The sequence below is a fragment of the Siphateles boraxobius genome, unplaced genomic scaffold (genome assembly GCF_051911475.1).
Source record: "Siphateles boraxobius isolate OS27281-9 unplaced genomic scaffold, OSU_SipBor_1 146, whole genome shotgun sequence".
Taxonomy (NCBI): domain Eukaryota; kingdom Metazoa; phylum Chordata; class Actinopteri; order Cypriniformes; family Leuciscidae; genus Siphateles; species Siphateles boraxobius.
In genome coordinates this window covers 275,001-292,500 of record NW_027508751.1, presented here as the reverse complement: position 1 = coordinate 292,500, position 17,500 = coordinate 275,001, and the positions used below count along the sequence as shown (strand labels likewise).

General features: G+C 39.4%; 1 protein-coding gene across 1 annotated transcript in view; it reads left to right on the top strand.

The window, feature by feature from the left end:
• Positions 1–17,500, top strand: part of ncstn (nicastrin) — a 33,694-nt gene that overhangs the window by 4,098 nt on the left and 12,096 nt on the right. The window contains exons 5-12 of the mRNA XM_077230498.1: positions 1–140; positions 6,227–6,377; positions 6,710–6,822; positions 8,544–8,696; positions 11,175–11,279; positions 12,971–13,048; positions 13,124–13,293; positions 14,571–14,673. The exon at positions 1–140 is cut by the window's left edge and continues 6 nt beyond it. Of these exons, the coding sequence (XP_077086613.1) occupies positions 1–140; positions 6,227–6,377; positions 6,710–6,822; positions 8,544–8,696; positions 11,175–11,279; positions 12,971–13,048; positions 13,124–13,293; positions 14,571–14,673 (1,013 nt within the window). The remainder of the gene's footprint in view (positions 141–6,226; positions 6,378–6,709; positions 6,823–8,543; positions 8,697–11,174; positions 11,280–12,970; positions 13,049–13,123; positions 13,294–14,570; positions 14,674–17,500) is intronic.

Sequence of the window (17,500 nt, the reverse complement as noted above, 5' to 3'; positions counted from 1 at the left end):
ATTCTGCGAGTTACGGGCCTGAACTGGCGAACTGTAACGTGACCGCGTGGAATCCTCTCGGGAACGGACTCTCCTACGAAGACTTCTCTTTCCCTGTGTTTGCTCTGAAAGATGAGAATCAGACTCAGGTCATCCGAAAGGTGTGTGTGTGTGTTTAGTGTTCATCTGTGTTTAGTGTGTAGTGTTCATCAGTGTGTAGTGTGTTTAGTGTTCATCAGTGTGTAGTGTGTAGTGTTCATCTGTGTGTAGTGTGTAGTGTTCATCTGTGTGTAGTGTGTTTAGTGTTCATCTGTGTTTAGTGTGTAGTGTTCATCTGTGTGTAGTGTGTTTAGTGTTCATCTGTGTTTAGTGTGTTGTGTTCATCTGTGTTTAGTGTGTAGTGTGTGTAGTGCTCATCTGTGTGTAGTGTGTGTAGTGTTCATCTGTGTTTAGTGTGTAGTGTGTGTAGTGTTCATCTGTGTTTAGTGTGTAGTGTGTGTAGTGTTCATCTGTGTTTAGTGTGTAGTGTTCATCTGTGTTTAGTGTGTAGTGTGTGTAGTGCTCATCTGTGTGTAGTGTGTGTAGTGTTCATCTGTGTTTAGTGTGTAGTGTGTGTAGTGTTCATCTGTGTTTAGTGTTCATCTGTGTTTAGTGTGTAGTGTTCATCTGTGTGTAGTGTGTTTAGTGTTCATCTGTGTTTAGTGTGTAGTGTTCATCTGTGTGTAGTGTGTTTAGTGTTCATCTGTGTTTAGTGTGTTGTGTTCATCTGTGTTTAGTGTGTAGTGTGTGTAGTGCTCATCTGTGTGTAGTGTGTGTAGTGTTCATCTGTGTTTAGTGTGTAGTGTGTGTAGTGTTCATCTGTGTTTAGTGTGTAGTGTGTGTAGTGTTCATCTGTGTTTAGTGTGTAGTGTTCATCTGTGTTTAGTGTGTAGTGTGTGTAGTGCTCATCTGTGTGTAGTGTGTGTAGTGTTCATCTGTGTTTAGTGTGTAGTGTGTGTAGTGTTCATCTGTGTTTAGTGTGTGGTGTGTGTAGTGTTCATCTGTGTTTAGTGTGTAGTGTGTGTAGTGTTCATCTGTGTTTAGTGTGTAGTGTGTGTAGTGTTCATCTGTGTTTAGTGTGTAGTGTTCATCTGTGTGTAGTGTGTTTAGTGTTCATCTGTGTTTAGTGTGTAGTGTTCATCTGTGTGTAGTGTGTTTAGTGTTCATCTGTGTTTAGTGTGTTGTGTTCATCTGTGTTTAGTGTGTAGTGTGTGTACTGTTCATCTGTGTTTAGTGTGTAGTGCTCATCTGTGTGTAGTGTGTGTAGTGTTCATCTGTGTTTAGTGTGTAGTGTGTGCAGTGTTCACCTGTGTTTAGTGTGTAATGTTCATCTGTGTTTAGTGTGTAGTGTTCATCTGTGTGTAGTGTGTAGTGTTCATCTGTGTTTAGTGTGTGGTGTTCATCTGTGTTTAGTGTGTGGTGTTCATCTGTGTTTAGTGTGTAGTGTTCATCAGTGTTTAGTGTGTAGTGTTCATCTGTGTTATGTGTGCAGTGTTCATCTGTGTTTAGTGTGTAGTGTTCATCTGTGTTTAGTGTGTAATGTTCATCTGTGTTTAGTGTGTAGTGTTCATCTGTGTTTAGTGTGTAATGTTCATCTGTGTTTAGTGTGTAATGTTCATCTGTGTTTAGTGTGTAGTGTTCATCTGTGTTTAGTGTGTAATGTTCATCTGTGTTTAGTGTGTAGTGTTCATCTGTGTTTAGTGTGTAGTGTTCATCTGTGTTTAGTGTGTAGTGTTCATCTGTGTTTAGTGTGTAGTGTTCATCTGTGTTTAGTGTGTAGTGTTCATCTGTGTTTAGTGTGTAATGTTCATCTGTGTTTAGTGTGTAGTGTTCATCTGTGTTTAGTGTGTAATGTTCATCTGTGTTTAGTGTGTAGTGTTCATCTGTGTTTAGTGTGTAATGTTCATCTGTGTTTAGTGAGTAGTGTTCATCTGTGTTTAGTGTTTAGTGTTCATCTGTGTTTAGTGTGTAGTGTTCATCTGTGTTTAGTGTGTAATGTTCATCTGTGTTTAGTGTGTGTAGTGTTCATCTGTGTTTAGTGTGTAATGTTCATCTGTGTGTAGTGTGTGTAGTGTTCATCTGTGTTTAGTGTGTAATGTTCACCTGTGTTTAGTGTGTAATGTTCATCTGTGTTTAGTGTGTAGTGTTCATCTGTGTTTAGTGTGTAGTGTTCATCTGTGTTTAGTGTGTAATGTTCATCTGTGTTTAGTGTGTAGTGTTCATCTGTGTTTAGTGTGTAATGTTCATCTGTGTTTAGTGTGTAGTGTTCATCTGTGTTTAGTGTGTAATGTTCATCTGTGTTTAGTGAGTAGTGTTCATCTGTGTTTAGTGTTTAGTGTTCATCTGTGTTTAGTGTGTAGTGTTCATCTGTGTTTAGTGTGTAGTGTTCATCTGTGTGTAGTGTGTAGTGTTCATCAGTGTTTAGTGTGTAGTGTTCATCTGTGTTTAGTGTGTAGTGTTCATCTGTGTGTAGTGTGTAGTGTTCATCAGTGTGTAGTGTGTAGTGTTCATCTGTGTTATGTGTGCAGTGTTCACCTGTGTTTAGTGTGTAATGTTCATCTGTGTTTAGTGTGTAGTGTTCATCTGTGTTTAGTGTGTAATGTTCATCTGTGTTTAGTGTGTAATGTTCATCTGTGTTTAGTGTGTAGTGTTCATCTGTGTTTAGTGTGTAATGTTCATCTGTGTTTAGTGTGTAATGTTCATCTGTGTTTAGTGTGTAGTGTTCATCTGTGTTTAGTGTGTAATGTTCATCTGTGTTTAGTGTGTAATGTTCATCTGTGTTTAGTGTGTAGTGTTCATCTGTGTTTAGTGTGTAATGTTCATCTGTGTTTAGTGTGTAATGTTCATCTGTGTGTAGTGTGTGGTGTTCATCTGTGTTTAGTGTGTGGTGTTCATCTGTGTTTAGTGTGTGGTGTTCATCTGTGTTTAGTGTGTAGTGTTCATCAGTGTTTAGTGTGTAGTGTTCATCTGTGTTATGTGTGCAGTGTTCATCTGTGTTATGTGTGCAGTGTTCATCTGTGTTTAGTGTGTAGTGTTCATCTGTGTTTAGTGTGTAATGTTCATCTGTGTTTAGTGTGTAGTGTTCATCTGTGTTTAGTGTGTAATGTTCATCTGTGTTTAGTGTGTAATGTTCATCTGTGTTTAGTGTGTAGTGTTCATCTGGGCAGTCATGGCCTAATGGTAACAGAGTTGGACTGGTGACCCAAAGGTTGCTGGTTCGATTCCAGTACCGGCAGGAATATGACTGAGGTGTCCATGAGCAAGGCACCTAACCCCCAATCGCTCCCCGGGCGCCACTCAAGGCTGCCCGCTGCTCCGGGTGTGTGTATCCATGTTTGCAGTGTGTGTGTGTTCACTACTCACTACTCTGCTCCTAATGTGTGTGCACTTACTTGGATGGGTTAAATGCAGAGGTCAAATTCCAAGTATGGGTTACCATACTTGGCCGTCACTGTCACTTTCACCTTTCACCTTTCACCTTTCATCTGTGTTTAGTGTGTAGTGTTCATCTGTGTTTAGTGTGTAGTGTTCATCTGTGTTTAGTGTGTAGTGTTCATCAGTGTGTAGTGTTCATCTGTGTTTAGTGTGTAGTGTTCATCTGTGTGTAGTGTGTAGTGTTCATCTGTGTTTAGTGTGTAGTGTTCATCTGTGTTTAGTGTGTAGTGTTCATCTGTGTTTAGTGTGTAGTGTTCATCTGTGTTTAGTGTGTGGTGTTCATCTGTGTTTAGTGTGTGGTGTTCATCTGTGTTTAGTGTGTAGTGTTCATCTGTGTTTAGTGTGTAGTGTTCATCTGTGTTTAGTGTGTAGTGTTCATCTGTGTTTAGTGTGTAGTGTTCATCTGTGTTTAGTGTGTAGTGTTCATCTGTGTTTAGTGTGTAGTGTTCATCTGTGTTTAGTGTGTAGTGTTCATCTGTGTGTAGTGTGTAGTGTTCATCTGTGTGTAGTGTGTAGTGTTCATCTGTGTGTAGTGTGTCGTGTTCATCTGTGTTTAGTGTGTAGTGTTCATCTGTGTCTAGTGTGCAGTGTTCATCTGTGTGTAGTGTTCATCTGTGTGTAGTGTTCATCTGTGTGTGGTGTTCATCTGTGTTTAGTGTGTAGTGTTTAGTGTGTAGTGTTCATCTGTGTCTAGTGTGCAGTGTTCATCTGTGTGTAGTGTTCATCTGTGTGTAGTGTTCATCTGTGTGTGGTGTTCATCTGTGTTTAGTGTGTAGTGTTCAACTGTGTTTAGTGTGTAGTGTGTGTAGTGTTCATCTGTGTTTAGTGTGTAATGTTCATCTGTTTTTAGTGTGTGTAGTGTTCATCTGTGTTTAGTGTGTAGTGTTCATCTGTGTTTAGTGTGTAGTGTTCATCTGTGTTTAGTGTGTAATGTTCATCTGTGTTTAGTGTGTAATGTTCATCTGTGTGTAGTGTTCATCTGTGTTTAGTGTGTAATGTTCATCTGTGTTTAGTGTGTAGTGTTCATCTGTGTTTAGTATGTAGTGTGTGTAGTGTTCATCTGTGTGTAGTGTTCATCTGTGTTTAGTGTGTAATGTTCATCTGTGTTTAGTGTGTAGTGTTCATCTGTGTTTAGTGTGTAATGTACATCTGTGTTTAGTGTGTAGTGTTCATCTGTGTTTAGTGTGTAATGTTCATCTGTGTTTAGTGTGTGATGTTCATCTGTGTTTAGTGTGTAGTGTTCATCTGTGTTTAGTGTGTAATGTTCATCTGTGTTTAGTGTGTAATGTTCATCTGTGTTTAGTGTGTAGTGTTCATCTGTGTTTAGTGTGTAATGTTCATCTGTGTGTAGTGTGCAGTGTTCATCTGTGTTTAGTGTGTAATGTTCATCTGTGTTTAGTGTGTAGTGTTCATCTGTGTTTAGTGTGTAATGTTCATCTGTGTTTAGTGTGTAATGTACATCTGTGTTTAGTATGTAGTGTGTGTAGTGTTCATCTGTGTTTAGTGTGTAGTGTTCATCTGTGTTTAGTGTGTAATGTTCATCTGTGTTTAGTGTGTAGTGTTCATCTGTGTTTAGTATGTAGTGTGTGTAGTGTTCATCTGTGTTTAGTGTGTAGTGTTCATCTGTGTTTAGTGTGTAGTGTTCATCTGTGTTTAGTGTGTAGTGTTCATCTGTGTTTAGTGTGTAGTGTTCATCTGTGTTTAGTGTGTAGTGTTCATCTGTGTTTAGTGTGTAGTGTTCATCTGTGTTTAGTGTGTAGTGTTCATCTGTGTTTAGTGTGTAATGTTCATCTGTGTTTAGTGTGTAATGTTCATCTGTGTTTAGTGTGTAGTGTGTGTAGTGTTCATCTGTGTTTAGTGTGTAGTGTTCATCTTTGTTTAGTGTGTAGTGTTCAGTGTGTAGTGTTCATCTGTGTTTAGTGTGTAATGTTCATCTGTGTTTAGTGTGTAATGTTCATCTGTGTTTAGTGTGTAGTGTGTGTAGTGTTCATCTGTGTTTAGTGTGTAGTGTTCATCTTTGTTTAGTGTGTAGTGTTCATCCGTGTTTAGTGTGTAGTGTTCATCTGTGTTTAGTGTGTGGTGTTCATCTGTGTTTAGTGTGTAGTGGTCATCTGTGTTTAGTGTGTAGTGGTCATCTGTGTTTAGTGTGTAGTGTACATCTGTGTTTAGTGTGTAGTGTTCATCTGTGTTTAGTGTGGAGTGTTCATCTTTGTTTAGTGTGTAGTGTTCATCTGTGTTTAGTGTGTAGTGTACATCTGTGTTTAGTGTGTAGTGTTCATCTTTGTTTAGTGTGTAGTGTTCATCTTTGTTTAGTGTGTAGTGTTCATCTGTGTTTAGTGTGTAGTGTTCATCTGTGTTTAGTGTGTAGTGTTCATCTGTGTTTAGTGTGCAGTGTTCATCAGTGTTTAGTGTGTAGTGTTCATCTGTGTTTAGTGTGTAATGTTCATCTGTGTTTAGTGTGTAGTGTTCATCAGTGTGTAGAGTGTTTAGTGTTCATCTGTGTTTAGTGTGTAGTGTTCATCTGTGTTTAGTGTGTAGTGTTCATCTGTGTGTAGTGTGTAGTGTTCATCTGTGTTTAGTGTGTAGTGTTCATCTGTGTTTAGTGTGTAGTGTTCATCAGTGTGTAGTGTTTAGTGTTCATCTGTGTTTAGTGTGTAGTGTTCATCTGTGTTTAGTGTGTAGTGTTCATCAGTGTGTAGTGTGTTTAGTGTTCATCTGTGTTTAGTGTGTAATGTATTTATATATATGTGTGTGTGTGTGTGTGTGTGTGTAGTGTTACGAGGATCATAACCTGCGTGTGAACGGAAGCGCTCCTCATTATCCGCTGTGTGCGATGCAGCTCTTCTCACACATGCACGCCGTGACCGACACCGTGACGTGCATGAGGCGCACAGACTTGCAGAACCGCTTCAGCATCAACCCAGGTACACACACACACACACACACACACACACACACACACTGCCTTATGTGTAATGATGCTGAAAATTCAGCTTTGATCACAGGAATAAATTACACTTTACTATATATTCACATAGAAAACAGCTGATTTACATTACAATAATATTTCACAATTTTTCCAGTATTTCTGATCAGATAAGGCAAGAATCTAGGCGTTTGAATGAACGAATACACGTCCCTCTTTTGTGTCCATGTTCTTGTGTTGAGAATCTTTTGCAGCGAAGCCACTGTTTTTATCGTCTGCTGATGATCTGACCTGAGGTGTGTGTGTGTGTGTGTGTCTGCATCCTATCAGAAGTCCTGTGTGACCCTTTGAGTGACTTTAACGTGTGGTCGTCGACTCGAGCCCTGAACAACAGCGCCAAGGGTCACAAGACCAACGAGAGCGTCGTCATCGCAGCCACACGGGTGAGGAACACACACACACACCAAACACACTAATAAAACACCTCGAACACACTAACAAAAACACACCAAACACACTAATAAAACACGCCTAAAACACATTAAAATAACACGCCAAACACACCAACAGAACATCATCAGCAGAATCTGTTCTGTCAGATCGGGGCGACAGAACATTTGTGGCCATTTTCCATAATTTGGTGTTTCCTTCAGGAAAATAGGGGCACTGCAAGAGAGTGCACACACACACTCCGCCAGAGACGACAGTCACAGCAGCCAGATCAAATCAGTGCTTTACTGAAGACTAAAGCAAGCGTTTCGGTCACATGTAATCTTAATTTATGAAGTCACATGGCTACAAGGATCACATGATCAACCAAGCTAAGACTAATAAAGGATCCAAACACTAGGTGTTTCTCAATGTCAAGGAAGGATCCTCGGAAGCTGTTATTTCGAGGATGCTACGTCATCGACATCCGTCGAAGGACTGTTCAATGTCGAGGATCCTCCGAATTTCAACCAAGGACTGAGTCCTTCGTTCGGAAAATATCCCATACACAGGAAAGGATGCATATGTGTAGCCTTCGCGCTCTCAAATCACCCACAATCCTATGCGCCAGCATTGCTATCTTGTTCAAAAAATAAAAAATGTCAGACGTTAGCGGAGTCGGAGCAATAACGGGGCAATATGCTTGTACATGTAAGTTACCATACATTTGTTATAACCGTTGTACATATAAGTAAAGTTTAACGTTTAAATGCCAGTACAAATTACTACCGTATTGATATTACAAATTATACAAATATATACAAATTACGTTATTGATGGCTAACTGAACTGGACCTGTCATTTAACAGTTAGCTTGGTTGCCGTCACCGGCATTTCTTTTATAAATAAGTAGTTAAGTTGTACAAAGTAATTTAACATGGTTAGCAGAAGAGAATTCTTTTAAAAGCATTTAAAATCGTACTGGCCCCAAACTTTTGAACGGTAGCGTACATCACAACTTTTTGATCTTTTTGAATTTTTGCAGCGCCAAAAGCGGACCTTTTCACTGACGTAATGACGTGCACTTGCTAGCCTGTTCCGAATGCTAAAGAGGAGCTTCGCCTAGCCTCTGAAGGAAATGACTTGGAAGGATCAATCCTGCTTAGGAAGTATCCTTGACATTGAGAAACGGCTACAGTGTTGGACAGCATGCTCGAGGGAAGAGAGAAAAAAATGTATATATTAAATTGAAAAAAAAATGAAAAATAGAAAAATAAAAGTTATGTATTATTAAATTGTTAAACTTTTTTTTCTAAGTAATATATCATATTTTTCTTTTTTCTTTATTTATTTTTATTATTATTATTATTTTTTCAATTTAATATATATATATAATTTATTCTTTCTTTCTTTTCTCTCTTCCCTCGATCATGCTGTCCAACACTGTGTTTGGATCCTTTATTAGTCTTGATTTGGTTGATCATGTGATCTATGTAACCATGTGACTTCATAAATTAAGATAATGGCATTGGTGAAGGTTACATGTGACTGAAACGTTTGCTTTAGTCTTCAGTAAAGCACTGATTTGATCTGGCTTCGCTGGTGGAGTGTGTGGACTCTCTTGAAGAGCCTCTACTGGAGGTTTTGGTCTACGCACTTCATTTGGACTAATTATAAGCCCGGTGAGTTCCTAACTGTTCTTCAGGAAATAGAGATGACGGTTGTTGTTTCGCAGCTTGACGGCAGGTCGTTTTTCTGGGACGTGGCTCCAGCGGCCGAAGGAACCGTGTCTGGGATCGTCACCCTATTGGCTGCCGTTCATGCGCTTCAGCCTGTCACTCAACAGGCTCCGCCCCCTCGCAATATATTCTTCACCTTCTTCCAAGGGGTCAGTGTTTCATGTGTTCTTCAGCTCTGCTTTACACATTTTCTTGACTCGTTATTTGATCAACCTGTCAGAAGTGAAGCATTTTAAAGGTGCAGTGTGTAAGTTTTAGCAGCATCTAGTGGTGAGGTTGTGAATTGCACCCAACAGAATTTATGGTGGCTGACAGGAAGTGATGTCGTCGTCTGAGACCAGAGAGTAATAATGAGGTTTCTTTACAAAGATAAATTAAGAAATTTTGTTAACTTAATTATTCAGTAAAACGATATGTTATTGTGAATATTATTGTTACTTGTTCATCATTGTGTCAGTGTTTTATTCGCTGACTTTAGCAGCTTCTTTACACGAAGAACAACATAGTGATGAAACGCGTATGTCCGTTCAGGGCCACCGTAGAAACATGTGGATGTAAGGAGACCCGCGGTGTGTGTAGAAACGGCTCATTATAAGCTAATAAACACATAACGCTTCATTAAGTAAGATCTTCATACACCACTGGAAACATAGTTATGTTTATGATATTGCATTTCTGTCAAAACATCCTCCTAAATATTACACACTGCACCTTTAAATCCAGAAAAACCCTTGAAATAGCCATTTTTATGAAGAAGGACTTGAAAAGTGCTTGAATTATGGAAAGACAATAATATATGGGAATTTTTTTTTTAATTTGATTGATAAAACAATCTTTTCACACAAAATGAAAGCTGCAGCTCGTCTGATATACGTACGGTGGCCGAGAGAGCTCAACGTGCTGCAACTTAAGAAAACACATACAAATAGTAAAAAAAAACGCATGCAACTAGAAAAAAACACCTGCAAATTAAGAAAACATCTTCATCAGTTTCATAACACACGTGTGCTCCAAATACTCACAGCACAACCAAATACAGAAACGCGCTGCAAATAACACAGACCACAACGGAAATGTTTCCGGGGGAACCAAATAAGTGACGGACCCGGCTCGGACGTGCTTACAGCTCAAAATTCTACTTTATTTTATTTTATTTATTTTAACTTTGTATTTTTTCGCAAAACATACAGAGATTACATTTTTATGACATACAACTTGTATAAAATATACAAAATGTATTAACAATATATTCAATGTCATCAGAATATAAATGAGAAAAGAGCAATGAGCTGAAAACTAAAATAAATAAATGAAAAAGATAGAGAAGAAGAACATGAAGGAAAGATTTTAATCTATACATCAGTTACACTGTACATATTGTTTCAAATTATGTTTAAATTTTCATAAAGAAATGTTTCATAAGAAATGTTAGGTAATGTAGGGTAAAGTTGAGACAATGACACATAACGCATTTTTTTTTCAATTGTGAAGTAAAAATAAAAAATAAATTTATAACGCATTTTTTTTTCAATTGTGAAGTAAAAATAAAAAAATACATTTATTTGCAACTGTTATGTTAACAGCATTATATTTCTGTCGTCAGAACAGCTATTCAGCTGCTGGACAACGTGCTGCGTTGTCATGGGAACATCCTAGGTGAAAATAATGAGGAAATTACTTGTCTTTCGTTGTTCCCTTCATCAAGTGCGTTCCAAACGGCTACATAATGGCACACTAGTGCCATGCTCACTCACTCCCAAGTCCCACTTGAAGAGCTCTGCCGTCTGCCCTTCGAAGGGAGTAGGGCATAGGGATGCTCACGAGCAATAAGCACGTCCGAGTCGGGTCCGTCACTTATTTGGTTCCCCCGGAAACATTTCCGTTGTGGTCTGTGTTATTTGCAGCGTTTCTGTATTTGGTTGTGTTGTGAGTATTTGGAGCACACGCGTGTTATGAAACTGATGAAGATGTTGTTTTAATTTGCGGGTGTTTTTTTCTATTTGCATGCGTTTATTTCTATTTGCATGCGTTTATTTCTATTTGCATGCGTTTATTTCTATTTGCATGCGTTTATTTCTATTTGCATGCGTTTTTACTATTTGCATGGTTTTCTTCAGTTGCAGCACGTTGAGCTCTCTCGGCCACCGTATATACGGGAGATAGAGACATTTCTCATGGATATGAGTGTGATATTGCTCATATAAATATCCAAGTATATGATACAGCTTTTATTCTTCAAGTCAGTATATTCATTTGAGGAAAAAATCAGTTTGAATAAGTAAAGCGATATCTTTGTCATAGAATCCTTTCAATGGTTAAAGTTTCCGCAGTCATTGCATGTGCTGCACTTTATGTACCATTATGTTTTATTCGTTTATTTTTTATTTATCTGTTTACCTTTTTTAGAATTTGAAAGATATTGTTTGATAAATGAGATCTCTTATTGTAGTCCTTAAAAAACTAATAAGTAAAGTCCTGGAATTTGATTTGACCGTATCTGTACGAGCCCTGATAATGGGATTTATGTATGTAATAGTGCGCATTATAGAGTATATAGTGTATTCTAGAGATATTGTAGAAGTATGATTCATCTTATAACAGATTTATCCACGTGTTCTCTCTCTCAGGAAGCCTTCGACTACATCGGCAGCTCGAAAATGGTGTATGACATGGAGAGGAAGGAGTTTGTGATCGACTTGGACAACGTTCACTCCATGCTGGAGATCGGACAGGTACACACACACCTGATCCTTCATGCCATTATTGCAAATGTTTATGCATGTAATGAATGTTGCGTATGTCTGTCGAGTTTAATTACTATTTTTCTATCCTAATACTGTATGTTCTTACATGAATGTTTATCTGACTACAAATTTGAATAAGACACATAGGTTTTTAATATTATTAGTATTATTATGGTTTAATTCATTAATATTCTATATAAATATTGTTATTTATTTATTGTAGATTCTAATTTTAAAATAATAAATGAATTAGCTATGAAAATAGTCTCTGCTACTAAAATGGCATTAAATAAAATAATAAAAAAATAAATATTTTATTATTATGGTTTGATTTGTTATATTATTATTATTATTTGTTTATATTCTATTATTTTCTTTTATTATTAATATTATTTATTTATATTCTATATTGGTATGATTATTTGTTTGTATTCTATTATTATTATTGTTATTATTTTCTTTTATTAAAATATTAGAGCTATCATTTATTAAAAAATAAAGAGCTCATAATTGCTGTGTGGAAAATATTTTTTTTGATGATTATGGTTATTTTGGAATATTGTATTATATTTAAATTTTCCATGAAAATAGCCTCTGCTACTAATATGGCAAGTAGAATTATAAAGAAATATTTTATTATTATAATAGTTCGATTTATTATGTTATTATTATTTTTTTATATTATCATTTTTATTATTGATTAATTGATTATTGTTTTGATTTATATTCTATATTATTAAAGATCTTATATAATTGCTGTATTTTTTATATTGTTATTAATTATATTATATTGTTTTAATATAATTGTATAATTATATTATATAATTAATATAATAATCTTATAGAATTTTCTTGAAGATTGTGGTTATTTTAGAATATTCTATTCTATTTTAATTTGCCATGAAAACAGCCTATGCTACTAATATGTTAATATAATATTAATACTAATATGTTAATATAATATTAATATTATAATATTATAATATTATAATATTATTCTATATTATTAAAGATCTTATATAATTGCTGTATTTTTTATATTGTTATTAATTATATTATATTGTTTTAATATAATTGTATAATTATATTATATAATTAATATAATAATCTTATAGAATTTTCTTGAAGATTGTGGTTATTTTAGAATATTCTATTCTATTTTAATTTGCCATGAAAACAGCCTATGCTACTAATATGTCATTAAATAAAATAAATAAAAACTTTATTATTATTAGTAATATCATGGTTTGCATTCTTTTGAATTTTCTTTTATTATTGTTTTAATTATTTATTTATATTCTGTTATTTTTACTGTCATTACATGTCATTGAATGTCAAATAGCAGGTTTGATTTGATTGGATGTTTGGTATTTTATTATCATTCTGTCACTTCAATAAAAATGGTTTATTTAAGTGTTAAACAAGCCTAATATTGAACACGATCTATTCTGTCGGTCATTTGTTTCTTGTAAATCTCTTTATGCCTGTTTCTGATGCGTGTTATCTCGTTTTAGTTCATTAGGTTAGAGAGTGTGTGTGTGTGTGTGTGTGTGTGTGTGTGTGTGTGTGCGCGTCTGTGTGTCTGTCTGTCTATTTGCTTTCACATGAAGTCTGTGTTTGAGATGTTGCATGTCAGTAACGGGTGTAACACACACACACGGTTTCTTGTTTGTTTACAGGTTGGCCTGCGCAGTGGGCGGGAACTTTGGATGCACTCTGACCCCGTATCATTAACAAACAGCAGTGTGAAGGACGAGGTGAGTCTCTCTGTCACTCTCTCACTCACACACTCTCTCACTCTCTCACTCACACACTCTCTCACTCTCTCTCAGGTGTCAGTGATGATGAAGAGCATGCAGTCTGTCGCTGCTGGTCTGAACCTCTCATTGGACGAGCCTCCTGTCACTCAGCCGCTCCCGCCCTCGTCCCTCCAGCGCTTCCTGCGCGTGCGGCCAATCCCAGGCCTCGTTCTGGCGGATCATCGGACCTCGTTCATCAACAGGTATCACATCTGCCATTCTGCTCTGTAACGACTGATCATCACTAGGGTTGAGTATCGACGATTCCGATTTAGATTCTTGTCGATTCCTAATTTCGATTCCAATAATGTAAAAAAACTTAAATATTCTTATTGCAAAACAGTTAATTGTATCTGAATATCATGAACAAAATCAACAGGATAAACACACTTACACAAGGAACGTTTAACTGTGGTTTAAAAACCCCATAGATGAACAACTAGCATAACTAATATAAACTTCAAGCATTATTAAAGACTAGTAAACACTCAGTAATTAAAAAAGAACAAATAAAAAATTGCAACAAATAGACACAACTGAACAAAGATATGATTGAAATAAACAGTGTTTAAGATTTTCAGGTTCAGAAACTAATCAAATGTAAATTAACACTGCACTTTATAAATAAACTATACTGTTGGAGCTACATTAGTTTGCTTTCAGTAGTGGTAATTTGTTAAATAAATAGTTTATTATTATGATTTTGTTTACATTAGTAATATATATTTATATTTTGGTAATGCTCCTTTGTTTGTTTAGTTAATTGTTTTTATTTATATGTTTAGTCTTTATTTTTGGTTAGTTTAATAATTACAATGTGTGATTTAGACACCTGAGGGCAGTAGTGGGCACAGGTGAAGGTAAATATAGGTAGGAAGTAGGAGGTGACCTGTAGCACCTGGGCGCTGGGCATATGTTTTTTTTACCAGCGCGAGAGATGCTGTATTGTTTGCTCAGTTGGAACAAATAAACCAGCCACAAATCCTGAAACCAGCCTGGAATTGATTTTATGTCTTGCCTGCGTACATCACCTGCCCAGGGGGCTAGAAGTTGTCGTTTGAAGGTTTGATGTAAGTTTAATTTCTTTTGTTTGTTGACAAACGGCCACTACATATACATTATAAATATAGTCACAAAAGTTATTCAGTTCGAATGAGTGAATCTTCTCTGTCTTCTGTTGTTTGATTAGTGTTATTATAGAGACGGCAGGAATATTAGTGATGTCACTTTAAGAGCTGTACGGATCCAATATACTCATACACACCAACACAGAACACACACTCTCTCGCTTTAGTGGTTTATAGTCATATTGAAATGCTCAGAGGAATCGATAAGAGGAATCGAAATTTACATTCCGATTCCTGACCCTAATCATGACTGATGAAGTTAAAGATAATCTTCAGGAACTATAATAATGGTGTTCAGAGAAAGTTTTGTGTTAATCTGAGGCGGTTTCCATGTTGTTTGTCACATGACACAGATACTACGAGAGTGTGTATGACGACGCAGAGAACCTGAACGTCTCGTACCCGCCCAACCTGAGTCCAGACGAGCAGCTGGTGTTCGAGACGGAGGAAGCCAAGGTGAGAGTGTGTGAGAGTTAGTGTGAGTGTTAGAGTGAGAGTGAGTGTGAGTGAGTGTGTGAGTGAGTGTGTGAGTGAGTGTGTGAGTGAGTGTGTGAGTGAGTGTGAGAGTGAGTGAGTGTGAGCGTGAGAGTGAGTGAGCGTGAGAGTGAGTGAGCGTGAGAGTGAGTGAGCGTGAGAGTGAGTGAGCGTGAGAGTGAGTGAGCGTGAGAGTGAGTGAGCGTGAGTGAGCGTGAGAGTGAGTGAGCGTGAGAGTGAGTGAGCGTGAGAGTGAGTGAGCGTGAGTGAGTGTGAGCGTGAGAGTGAGTGAGCGTGAGAGTGAGTGAGCGTGAGAGTGAGTGAGCGTGAGAGTGAGTGAGCGTGAGAGTGAGTGAGCGTGAGAGTGAGTGAGCGTGAGAGTGAGTGAGCGTGAGAGTGAGTGAGCGTGAGAGTGAGTGAGCGTGAGAGTGAGTGAGCGTGAGAGTGAGTGAGCGTGAGAGTGAGTGAGAGTGAGTGAGCGTGAGTGAGCGTGAGTGAGCGTGAGTGAGCGTGAGTGAGCGTGAGCGTGAGAGTGAGTGAGCGTGAGAGTGAGTGAGCGTGAGAGTGAGTGAGCGTGAGAGTGAGTGAGCGTGAGAGTGAGTGAGCGTGAGAATGAGTGAGTGAGCGTGAGAATGAGTGAGTGAGCGTGAGAATGAGTGAGCGAGCGTGAGAGTGAGCGAGCGTGAGAGTGAGCGAGCGTGAGAGTGAGCGAGCGTGAGAGTGAGCGAGCGTGAGAGTGAGTGAGCGAGCGTGAGAGTGAGTGAGCGAGCGTGAGAGTGAGTGAGCGAGCGTGAGAGCGAGTGTGAGAGTGAGTGAGCGAGTGTGAGAGCGAGTGAGAGAGTGTGAGAGCGAGTGAGCGAGTGTGAGAGCGAGTGAGCGAGGTTGAGAGTGAGTGAGTGAGCGAGCGAGCGAGTGTGAGAGTGAGTGAGCGAGCGAGCGAGCGAGTGTGAGAGTGAGTGAGCGAGCGAGTGTGAGAGTGAGTGAGCGAGCGAGTGTGAGAGTGAGTGAGTGAGCGAGCGAGTGTGAGAGTGAGTGAGTGAGCGAGCGAGTGTGAGAGGGAGTGAGTGAGCGAGCGATTGTGAGAGTGAGTGAGCGAGGTAGTGTGAGAGTGAGTGAGTGAGCGAGGTAGTGTGAGAGTGAGTGAGTGAGCGAGCGAGTGAGTGAGTGAGCGAGCGAGTGTGAGAGTGAGTGAGTGAGCGAGCGAGTGTGAGAGTGAGTGAGTGAGTGAGTGAGTGAGAGAGAGTGAGAGAGAGTGAGAGAGAGTGAGAGAGAGTGAGAGTGAGTGAGAGTGAGTGAGTGAGCGAGTGTGAGAGTGAGTGAGCGAGTGTGAGAGTGAGTGAGCGAGTGTGAGAGTGAGCGAGTGAGCGAGTGAGTGAGTGAGCGAGTGAGTGAGTGAGCGAGTGTGAGAGTGAGTGAGAGTGAGTGAGCGAGTGTGAGAGTGAGCGAGTGTGAGAGTGAGTGAGTGAGCGAGTGTGAGAGTGAGTGAGTGAGCGAGCGAGTGTGAGAGTGAGTGAGCGAGTGTGAGAGTGAGTGAGCGAGTGTGAGAGTGAGTGAGCGAGTGTGAGAGTGAGTGAGCGAGTGTGAGAGTGAGTGAGCGAGTGTGAGAGTGAGTGAGCGAGTGTGAGAGTGAGTGAGCGAGGGTGAGAGTGAGTGAGCGAGCGAGGGTGAGAGTGAGTGAGCGAGCGAGTGTGAGAGTGAGTGAGCGAGTGTGAGAGTGAGTGAGTGAGTGAGCGAGGGAGTGAGTGTGAGAGTGAGAGAGAGTGAGAGTGAATGAGAGTGAGTGGGTGTGAGAGTGGGTGTGAGTGTGAGAGTGAGTGTGAGAATGAGAGTGTGAGTGTGAGTGAGTGTGTGAGTGAGAGTGTGAGTGAGAGTGTGAGTGAGTGTGTGAGTGTGTGTGAGAGTGAGTGAGAGTGTGAGTGTGTGAGTGAGTGTGTGAGTGAGTGTGTGAGTGAGTGTGTGAGTGAGTGTGTGAGTGAGTGTGTGAGTGAGTGTGTGAGTGAGTGTGTGAGTGAGTGTGTGAGTGAGTGTGTGAGTGAGTGTGTGAGTGGGAGTGAGTGTGTGAGTGGGAGTGAGTGTGTGAGTGAGTGTGTGAGTGAGAGTTTGAGTGAGAGTGAGTGTGTGAGTGAGTGTGTGAGTTAGAGTGAGTGTGTGAGTGAGAGTAAGTGAGTGAGTGTGAGAGTGAGTGTGAGAGTGAGTGTGAGAGTGAGTGTGAGAGTGAGTGTGAGAGTGAGTGTGAGAGTGAGTGTGTGAGAGTGAGTGTGTGAGAGTGAGTGTGTGAGAGTGAGTGTGTGAGAGTGAGTGTGTGAGAGTGAGTGAGTGTGTGAGAGAGTAAGTGAGAGTGAGTGAGTGAGTGAGTAAGTGAGAGTGAGTAAGTGAGAGTGAGTAAGTGAGAGTGAGTAAGTGAGAGTGAGTGAGTGAGTGAGCGTGAGAGTGAGTGAGCGTGAGAGTGAGTGAGCGTGAGAGTGAGTGAGCGTGAGAGTGAGTGAGCGTGAGAGTGAGTGAGCGTGAGAGTGAGTGAGCGTGAGAGTGAGTGAGCGTGAGAGTGAGTGAGCGTGAGAGTGAGTGAGCGTGAGAGTGAGTGAGCGTGAGAGTGAGTGAGCGTGAGAGTGAGTGAGCGTGAGAGTGAGTGAGCGTGAGAGTGAGTGAGCGTGAGAGTGAGTGTGAGTGAGTTAGAGTGAGTGTGTGAGTGTGAGTGTGTGAGAGTGAGTGTGAGAGTGAGTGTGTGAGAGTGAGTGTGTGAGAGTGAGTGTGTGAGAGTGAGTGTGTGAGAGTGAGTGTGTGTGAGAGTGAGTGAGTGTGAGAGTGAGTG